Below are 10,841 nucleotides of genomic sequence, written 5' to 3' on the forward strand. Positions count from 1 at the left end.
ATTTGTGCCTATACCATTTTTCATTGTATGGTTCGATACTCGATAGCTATATCTCTATTTTGTTACTCGGTGAGATGTACAAATACATTATCTTATATTGTGGATTTCATGTTCTTTTAGCATATATTTCATAAAAAATATTCTTTTAGCATAATTTTCATTTGGAGGCGTGATAAATTAAGTAATTTGACATAAGATAGCTTTTCTGGTACATTAACATATATGCATGAGCTTGCATTTCATTAGTTTTAGTAATGTTATACATATGATATTGCATCCATAAACCTTTTGTCATTTAAAACCAATCCCAAAAAGAAAAACTTTTTTCATCTAAACATGTAGTAATAGTAATAATCAGAAGTCATTATTGCTCTTTGGGAAAGATAGATGCAGGTTCTTTTTAAGTACTACTCTAATAATGCTTTAAGTAATGCATGTTTATTGAGTATGTTTTTTATATTATTGGTATGATATTTATTTAATTTTTTCCTTTTTTCTTTTATTTCACCGTCACTTATAAATTCATCATAGACAGAAAGAAGCAAAGTAAGTCATTTACTGTGTATAATTTCAATAACCAATTTACCAAATACTCACGATGTTTATGGGTCGAACAATCACTCTTTCTTATTTTCACTCTTGAATATTATCTTTTTCTTTCTGTAGAAAGAATAAACAAAAAATATTTTAACCTTTACTAATCTCATGTATATGATTATTAGCTTTCTTTTATAGTCATCTTCATATATTTACCTTAGACAAAAGGAAGAAAAATAAATTAATTTTGAAAGAATTTCAACAAATAATATACCTAATAGTCATACAATTTTAAGGTTAACACAGTTTTTTTTCTTCTCTTCCATAGAATTGAACTTGAACCTTATTTCTTTTTTGTTTTGATAAATTAAATTTACTGCAATCAGACTAAACGTGGAATAGGTTCATTATTGATCAATTTGAGCTTATATTTTTCCTATTCATCACACACACACTAAAACAACTCATATTGGTTGACATCGGATACACGTGCAAACGTGTTCAGTCAATTGAAGAGAAACTAATCATACATTTTCGCCAAGAAAAGCACTATGTGCAACCATAGAATCCATTTAGGGGAATGAACTGATTTCTAATTCATTCCAAAAATAAAAGAGCAACTATACTATAACTACTATTTAAGTTCTATGCGCTAGCACTGAATATATTTTTTTTACCCTATTAGGTTAAGTTCACTGACAATTTGTACTTTTTCATAACAAATCTAACATGGTAACCTGGAAAATGAAATAACCTATTATATCCAGTTGAATTGTGTTGATAGTGTAGAAATTAATTTACACTGTTTAGAGTATGTAACTTAAACCATCAGCTAACCCAGAGGCCACAATCATTTGAAGCAAATAGTGGTGCTACTTAACTAAGCAGATGCTTCATAGAATGTACAACATTGTCAACTAATGAAGAAGGGACAATAAGAAAAGCAAATGGTTCCAAGTTATGCTGCACATAGTATTTCTGTAGTCCTTGTATGCACAAAAAAACTGGACATTAAATCTTCTCTTTGTTGTTTGACACGGTAAAAGCTGGATCCACTAATATCACAAAAAAACACTGCTAACAAAAGTGTTAAACGATGGTAGAACTAAGGTTTTTTTCTATTAGCCCGGAAAAATTTTCACCTAAAGAAAGTCTAGATTAGCTTCTTCTTTTGGAAATATTGCTTCAAATATAATATTTGCAGCACTGATGCTACAATGCAGACTCCCAAAGACATGATACTGAACCAAGCAACCCGTGCATTTGTCGTTTCACTCACTGCCCGCATCTCTGATTCCCTGAAGGGGCAAAAAGAGTAAAAAGATTAAAGAACAAATGCAAACAAATAAAAATTGTTCTCCATAAGCTATATACCTGTTCTTCAGGTAAATCAAATTTTCGTGAATGGCCTCCACAGCTCCTTCAAGCTTTCGCAGCTCGAGTTCAACACCCTACAACAGGTAGAAAGTCAAGTAAAATTCTTAGAGCTTTTAGAACAATGGAAATATCAACTTAACAGAACAAGAAAACAGCACCATATATGATCCTTTCCCAGAGTCAATATATAGGCAGGAATATACATTACAGCATGCCAAACATATACCAATGTCAAAAAATACTTGCAAGTGTTTTCTATGCACAGAACCATGCCAAACAAACACAGAATGACAAGAAAATGCAGGGAAAGATCTATGTTTCATGTGGAGCAACAATATTTACTAGTAATTTTTACAACTTCTCGTCTTTTCAAGTAATTTCAAGGCTATCACCAATTCAAATAGACTCTGCCTCACTATATGATCTATTATTCATCAACCATCTTATGTAAAGAAGGAATCATATTATGCCACCATGTGTATCATAGCAACTTATTTATCACGAGGCGGCATTGGATGTATAGATTTTAGAAATTTGCCAGTCTTGCTTTCACTGTCGCTACTCTACACGATGTTGGATACAAGACACCATCATTGGTTCCCCTATTGAACTACTCAATATCTCACCTCTATCTTCTCTTTTCTGGCAACTGATTCCCAATCCTTGGCAGCAATTCCAGTTTTCCAGTCAATGTTAACACTCAGACTCCCGCCTCCTGGATTATCAGCCCAAAAACATGCTAGGTAGTTGCCAGCCTCAGTAGTTGTGAAGGCAAACTGACTGTGTGTTATGTTCTCCTTGTGATGAAGGGTGTTCCCATATGGCGAGGTGACCTGCAAAAGTAATAAACAAGTCACATTTTTCAGTCACATGAATCTATTTATGTTCTAGCCCCAACATACGAGCTAACTGGCTTTCTGAACTAAATACGTAGCAAATCCTGACTGAGGCTCAAGGGGGCAAAAGAAGGCAAACATACACCACCCCAAAAGCTATTCCTTTTAACGAAGGGCCATCAAAATTCATTATATACAAATCAATGCCACCTGAAATCAAATTACTTCAGATTCCAGCACCCTACTCTACTTCGTGTGTACGCGTGAGTTTTTGCTTTGGTTGTCATCAAAATGTAGTGAAACAAGATACAATGCGCAGCTTTTTATTTTATATTTCTAGCATTACTGGACCAGCATTGTGAACGTACAGAGATGGACGTAGAAAAGAATAAGCACGTGATATAATTTCAACAGCAACTTAAAAGTTACACCGACCAAATTAAGAATACACTTCGATATAGCCTTTATAACTATGTTTTTGAATGGATGGCAAAAGGTAGCAAGAAGAAACTAATTCCAATAACGGATAACCTTCTGTCTACTTAATTATGGGGGAATACATGCTCTTGGTTCACCATTTCGCAAAAGCCCTAAAAGTGTTACCTACCAATTTGCCATCATAAAGTTTTAGACATCACTATTCACATATTTGCAATGTGTACTGGTTTCTGCTCTCTCTCATAGCCGTCTAGAGACACAAAGGTTTTCTCTACTTTCTCCACACCAACTACTATATGTGTCTGTCTATGTTAATACCCGAAAATTACACAAGGAAATCTATGCACCCACGAGATTCCTATTTGTTCAAATGTTTGGGTGTCTTTTGTAGAGAACCATACTTTTATGCAAGGTTCTCTAATTTTGGTATACCTCTTGTATATAGGGCAGAGTAGTCAAAATCGAAAATAAAGCGTCAGATTTCATGAAGAAAGTCGCAAATGGAAAAAGAATACACATATGTACGTGTAGTCCGAGACTAATAAATTATAAGTATGAATAACAAATATATAGACAAGGAAATTGAAAAAATATTACGACATAATGAACTATTAATTGTTTACCGTCGCCTCTTTAGGATTACGCTCATTCGTAAGGAAAAGTATGTCTTATAGCCTTGCTGACGACACTGAAACGCCCGCTAAGTGAGGCAAAGCGCTCAACATGTTTTGAGCCTCACTTCAGGGCTTAAGCGCGCCTTTGACAACACTGATTTTTATGACTACTCGTGTTCACGGAGTAAACCAGAGAGAAGATAATAGAATTGAAGCTAAAATGCTTGAAATAAACTCTTATACTGAATGATGAATAATGTGATAGTATTGAATGCTTTTGAAGTTTATGAAACCAACTGTATCCATGCTTGAAGTGTTAATCTTAATTCTCCAAAGTTGCATTTTACTTATGATATGTGGGACAGTGATTGAGGAAGTGAAGAAAATTCGATTTTTTTTTTTATAATTCAAGAAATTTTTGTGGCTAAGGTGGAACAAGAGTAGTACATCTTTGCATTGTATAGCATGTTCATCAGTTCCAAAATAATATCATGAATCATGGCTTCGAGGTGAAAACAATGTCATTTGAAGACTTGCTCCTAACGAAGATAGAGAGATTTTATCGAATAGGATCAAATGCTTCCAAACATACTTTAAAAATTCATATATTTGAAGCAACTGTCTATGGAGTATGAAGCATTTTGTAATGGGAATGGTTATTTTAATGAGTCTCATGTGATTGAGGTTATGATGTGTGAGGAGCCTCTTTTTTGGTGGGCTCATAGTGTATCGGCTCCACTTTTGCAAAGCTTTGGTGTACAAGTTTTAGCAACTGGCTACTTCCTCTTGTTGTGAAAGGAGTTGGAGCACTTATTTGATTCACAACATTAAGAAAAAAAAATCAGCTACTTCAAGAGCCAAAGAAAGATGTAGTCTTTGTGCATTAAAATGTACATTTTCTCTTGCAAAAAAAAGATCAATATATGTGTGGTCCAAGCAAGTATTGTGATTTGGGTATGTCTAGATCTCCTTGATTTGATATTTACTTTAGTAATTTATTTAGTATGACAAGTTTTTCTTTTTCATAACCTTCTAAAATTTCTATTCATTTTCATTTCGACGTTGCTTTAGGTGGAGATTCTTTTGATATTGACGAGATTGCCAATGATTTAATTGAACCATCAAAAGGTGAAATTCAATTAGATGCAGCTGTCTTTGGAAATTAATATGAAGATTTAAAGGAGTTGAAGAGATACAGAAATAAGGCTATGAGTAGAAAACAAGTTTATAATCTGAATATGCTTTTCAGTTTTTGATAGTTCAAAAGTTAATTGTTCTTGGGGGTTACTGAATTTCTATTTTGGTTTGGTGGTCATGTAATTGACCGATTTTTGAATGCTAAATTGTAAGTTATGAAACAATCAGACAAGTGTGTCTTTGTTTATGTCAATAAAATCTTATATATTAAGATTTCATATTTCACTTTCTTTACTTGTCTTATTTTTCATTGCCACTACAAGTTACATATTTTTCTTTGTTTTAATTAACAAAGACAAACATGGAGCAAGGTCAAGAGTTACACGCTTCTTGGAAAAAGTAAGTTTTCTTTCTCTTTATGTCTAATTATCTTAATTTTCTTTTTGATAACTGTGGTGTCTAGTTTTCTTTCTCTTTATGTCTAATTATCTTAATTGTCTTTTTGATAACTGTGGTGTCCGGAATAGCTTGCGCGCACCTCGACTAATTCCACGAGATACCTGCTACCTCCCTCCAGCAACAAGAACCGGGTAACTCTGTCCACCAAGACTTGGACAGACAGGAAGAAATTACCTAGTGTTTTTGCCTCTATTGCTATTTGAACCTAAGACCTCACAGTTCTCAACCCACATCACTGACCACTAGGTCACACCCTTGGGTGCTATTTTAATTATATTTGTTATATTTTAATGTGGTTTTAACATCTAGTTTGCTGCTTTATAGTATAAATTGTAGGAGAATGAAAAAAATCTTGCCATAACTCCTCAGAATAATAGATTGAATGACTCACCACCAACATCACAAAAAAAGGATTGAATTACTGTAGTCTACAAGCTACATATAAGTTTTTCACATAATATTTCACATAACTCTATTATTAAAATTTTGAATTACTTTAGCCGAATCCCAGCACCCCTATCTATATCTGGATTCGTACCCCGAATTTTAAGATTTAGATTATAACGAATCCGAGCTTTAAATCTGCACATGTATGGGGTACCCGCAACTCGCACCCCCTAATCTTAGAATTTAGATTATGATCATTCCGACCTTTAGATCCACATTCATATCGGGTACCTCATTACCTGAGCAACATAGCATCCCCCCTCCCTTTATTCTTCTTCTTCGTCACCCCCCAACCAGTAACCCACTCCCTTCATCACCAGTGCAGAAGGCCATTTAACCATCACAAAGCCACTACAGATTCACCTCAAACTTCAACACTCACCACCGCAAAACAACACCCACTCATAGCCATTACACCACCCGTTTCCTCTAATGACACCACAATACCCAGAAAGCCACCATTACGAACCCCAACTCCCTTACTGATATGAATCAAGGAGCATCAAGGCCTTTCACTAGAAGTCAAGCTCAGGAGTTCAAGAACTCGCAAGGAGTAATCGTGAAGATAGAGGCATTAGAAGACTTTCGGAAGACACCCATGGGAGTTTACAATATTGTGCAAGTGGAATCCAAGGAGGAAGATAAAGAATCAAAGGAAAAATTGGCAAACAAGGATCAGATAGAAGCTGCTGGATCTGAGCACATCATGATCGTGAAGATAGCTGAAATTCGCTGGTGACGTCTAACTAGGCAGAATTTTGTAACTAAAAGTTCCAATCTGTTTAAGAGCCTAATTAGGGGTATTTAGAACAATGTTAGCCTAATCTTTAGTCTTTCTTTTGCAGGATTTAGACTTTGATGATAATAGAACTCTCTTGTGAGAATTGGACTATGTCTTTGTTGCTTGAAAACTATGATGGAGCTTGCTTGAGGTGTCATTCCTCTCAAGGGTTTCATATAGAATAGGTGCAACTTTGATTTTTTAATAGAAGGTATTCCTTTTACCATTTATTATCTATTAGAATCAAGTTTGCATCTAATTTCAATCTTCTTCTTCCCTTTTCTATTTCTATTTTGCATTTGTGTTTTCATGCTTATATCACCTATATAAAATGACCCCTCAAATCATCAAAGACCTTCACCTTCAACACCGGAGAACATGACCGCAAAAACTTTCCAGCAACTACGACTTCTTTCTTTTCTGCCACACTAGATCTTCTTCTCTGTTAAAAACCAGGACCTCTTTTGACAGCACCACCACGACCCTTGAACACTTTTAGACCACCAAAAAACTGACCGCCATTGGAGAACCTTGTTGGAAAATAGTTTTCAGTGACAAGTTTCTCGCTTCTCACCTCCTCTATTCTGCCCTCCTCTCAAAGAAAACCCAAAATATAGCACCTAAACATATACTTCTCTAAAAATCTCCAAGCGAGTGAAGATCGGAAAAAGTGAAGCCTCACCAAGCTTTATTGGAAATCCTCCAACAGGCAACAAACACCCACCCTTTGCATTTCATCTCTTTTTCCCTTTTGTTCCAGACAGTGAACTGTCACCTTCACCATTATTAAAGAACCTAACGGAAAAATCCCACCGGAGATTCATCAAATAGTCTCTCTCTTTTCATTCTTCTTTTTCCCGTTTTGTGTCTCACCAATTGTTTTTGAAGGAATGTGAAAAGTTTTGGAAAAAAGAAAAAGAAGGAGCATAGTTTAAGCTTTTTACGCTCTCAAATGCAAGTGTAAAACACACGATTTGCCATGTCAGCATGAGGTGTTCATGTGACACAGCTCAGTCAAGCAGAGATGTCTATCCGGTCACTAGCTAAGTTGGAGTATCAACCTGACAAATCGTACCAAGTTGAGGGGCTATCTAGGTATTTGGCCAAAATATTATTTTACTAAATCAATGAAATATGCAAAATGCAAATGTTGCATTCTAGACCAATGTCATCTCCACTAGTCCTTCACTGGGCATTATAATTAAATTAGAAATACTTCCATTCAAGGAATAAAATAGAAGAACAAACTAGTCATTTTCCAGCGCAAAATATGATTGATTTTGGTTTTAGGCTAATCCTGAACAATGATTCTAATCTGACTACTTTCATTTCTTTTAAAGATAATAACAAGAGAGAGCTTTTGTCAGTTTCGTCTTTTCATCCACTAGAGAGGAAACAATATCCACTTTTTGATTCTCTAAATTTATCAATGTTCTTCTTCATGAATAAATTAGCCTACAGTCCAAAGTGCAGAGTTGAGATACCAAAACACCGCATGCATTGCTTGGTAAACTCATCAATGTGAAAACAAAACTTTATTTTCACACTCAACCAAATAACGGAAAGAGCAAACTTAAGCTCACATCAGTAGAGACCCACTTAATCTCAAGTTCCGCAGGTTCAGAAAACAATTTTTTAAAAATTAGCACTGGAAGAAAGTTTGTGCAAAATCTCCATAACCCAAAAAATGATAAACCATTATGCCAATCTAGACTGTTATATATATAAACAAAAAACTAGCAGATGGATGTGTCGTCACCCAAGTGAAAAAGAGCAATTAAACCAATCTTATTGAATAGATAATCATTTTTAGTCATGTCAACCAAACGAATGCCTTCGTATAAATACTGGGTTTAAAACCAAATCGGCAAGGCACCTTCACTCACACATTAACCAGAAACTCACTAGGCAAGATCCTGTAATCAGCTGCAATTTCACTTAGACACTCTTAACAGATATAATAAATTCACACTCCAATCTTAACCCATCATTCAACAGAAACCATTATTCCAGCTCATCCTAGGGATAACAATTGAAAGGTAACATTTCTTCTAGCTTATAATCCTGAAGCTTGGAATATCTGAAATATTCAATCATCACAAATATCCAATTGAATATATCAAATGAAGATTCTATAAGATTTAAGAGCAAAAAGTAGAAAGGCAATGCATACCCTAGCGGAAATGGTGGGGGTGGGGTGGACATGATCGTCGGAGATGACAACGTAATCGGCCAAAACGACAACGTTGTTGTGGAGTTCTTCGGAAACGCACTTGGTACCACTCGCCGGCAGACTCAACCATATTGCTTCACCCTTCTTCTGCAATAAACACACAACCATCAACAACACCGCAAAATACATCAATTGTCGCACGTTGCCACTGTCCCCCATCATCTCCTAATCCTTACTTTAGATTCTGGATTGTTATAACTCTCCGATCTTCGAAATTGAATCTCCCCTGGGGCTACGAAATCGAACAAGCCTTGTTTTTTTTACTTGACTTGAGCTTTGTTTTTCTATTATTTTATATGCAAAGTTATTAGTACTAATAGTTTTTAATATTAATTCAATATCAATTGATAATAGAGCGGGGGCTGGGACAAATGGAAGAACATACCTAGTGTTTTTTGGTGAAAACTCACTTTATTTATTATAATATAATACATTATATGGTTGCACCATATAATAAAAAGTCAAGTACAGTATAATAGTTATAATTCACTTATTGTTTACCATAATTTAATTCCAATATAATTTTTAATGTCATGTTTGATTATAATAGTGTAATTGTATAGTTTAATATTTTTTTAAAAAATTTTAAATAAAAACTAATTATAAAAAATAAACTGTTTTCAGATAAACATGATGATAAGTTTTAATGTGTGACAAATACATGTGTGATTAAGAAATATTTAAGATGAAAAGATAGTTTAAAAAGTCATATGATAATTATACCATGTAATTACCATCAATTCTTTGTTCCCTTGAATATTGAAGAGTGTCATCGCTCCCTCTCAACCAACATGAAATGGGGAGTAACCGGGGGAGAGGGGGAGGGAGGGGGGAGGGAGAGTTTCACGATAAGAATGAAGAACTATTCAGTCAATAAAAAGGCGTTGATACAGTTATCCATATAGTTATTCCTCCAAAGGAGAGAAAAAATCGAGGGCATGCTTCACTTCCTAAGTCCATTCATTAACATGTAATGTAACTAAGCTTTTGGTTGTGTTGTATGTATGATTACAAGCACCGGGTAAAGACAGTAAGTCGGGCTTCACACCATCATTATGTCATCTCAATACTCGTCTCATCGGATCATAAGCTCTAATATCAGTTGTATCTCTAAAATAATGCAAAAATACTTTTAATATGGTGTAATAACGAATAATGTAAATATGAAACTTTTGTTCGCACACCAAATAGGCGTAACTTTTCGTCCAACATTCTCTTGTTGCTAGGATAAGTTAATAGGCAATAATATATTTTATATGGTCGGTCTCTAGATGACCATCAACTTGAAAATTTGGTTTCATTGTTAAGAATATAAGTTATGAACAAGTTAATTAAGATCTTTCTAACTAATTTAAATATATCTTACACTATCATAAATTTTAACATATGATAGCATGTTAGTTATTACTATTTTTTACCAGATTACGAATTAATATTCGTCAAGAGATTTTCTTTTGGTGGAAAATAAAAAAAATATTATTAATCACCACGAAGAACAAAGTATAGCTAAAAAGGAAACGAATTACAATCACCCTCCTATCCGCTCTAGAATGTGCATATCCCTATACCTTTACTTGTAAAGTTCCTCTATCCATGTTCTATCTTTGTGTAGTCTGCCTCCATATACTCTCTCCATAACTCTGTATTTACATTCCTGCTTAATTTGCTTGATTAGAAGTTGTGGTCTAGAGACTTTCCTATGCTTTATTTCGAATCCTCCATATGCCATACACTAGAGTTGCTAGTACCGCTAACACAAAAGCTCTTTTAATCTTCCCTTTAACATTTCTTGTTACTCTCCTCCACAATCTCCGCATTTATGTGTTCTTTACCCTTGTCTTCAACGATTGCAAAATTTCCTGGAGGCAGGGGCGGAGTCATAGTGTTAGTTGCAGATTCGGTCGAACCCAATAACTTTTGTTCAAACTTTGTATTTGTATTAAAAAGTTCAATAAATTTGTATAAATTATTAATTTAGAACC

General features: G+C 34.6%; 1 protein-coding gene across 1 annotated transcript; it reads right to left on the reverse strand.

Moving 5' to 3' along the window:
- Nucleotides 1-1,472: 1,472 nt before the first annotated feature.
- On the reverse strand, nucleotides 1,473-9,242 carry LOC104113293 (transmembrane emp24 domain-containing protein p24delta3-like). The gene is made up of 4 exons (XM_009623413.4): nucleotides 8,800-9,242; nucleotides 2,541-2,747; nucleotides 1,912-1,988; nucleotides 1,473-1,835 (listed from the first exon to the last, which is right to left on the reverse strand). Exons 1-4 carry the CDS (start codon nucleotides 9,019-9,021, stop codon nucleotides 1,691-1,693), a joined length of 651 nt encoding a protein of 216 aa, XP_009621708.1. The 5' UTR covers nucleotides 9,022-9,242; the 3' UTR covers nucleotides 1,473-1,690.
- Nucleotides 9,243-10,841: the final 1,599 nt, after the last annotated feature.

The sequence above is a fragment of the Nicotiana tomentosiformis genome, chromosome 7, assembly GCF_000390325.3.
Source record: "Nicotiana tomentosiformis chromosome 7, ASM39032v3, whole genome shotgun sequence".
Classification (NCBI taxonomy): domain Eukaryota; kingdom Viridiplantae; phylum Streptophyta; class Magnoliopsida; order Solanales; family Solanaceae; genus Nicotiana; species Nicotiana tomentosiformis.

Coding starts and splice junctions, on each gene's coding strand:
- LOC104113293 (XM_009623413.4), bottom strand. CDS start 9,021: ATGATGGGGGACAGTGGCAACGTGCGACAATTGATGTATTTTGCGGTG. Junction 2,748..8,799: donor CCCCCACCATTTCCGCTAGG/GTATGCATTGCC, acceptor TTACTTTTGCAG/GTCACCTCGCCATATGGGAA. Junction 1,836..1,911: donor TTGATTTACCTGAAGAACAG/GTATATAGCTTA, acceptor TTGCCCCTTCAG/GGAATCAGAGATGCGGGCAG.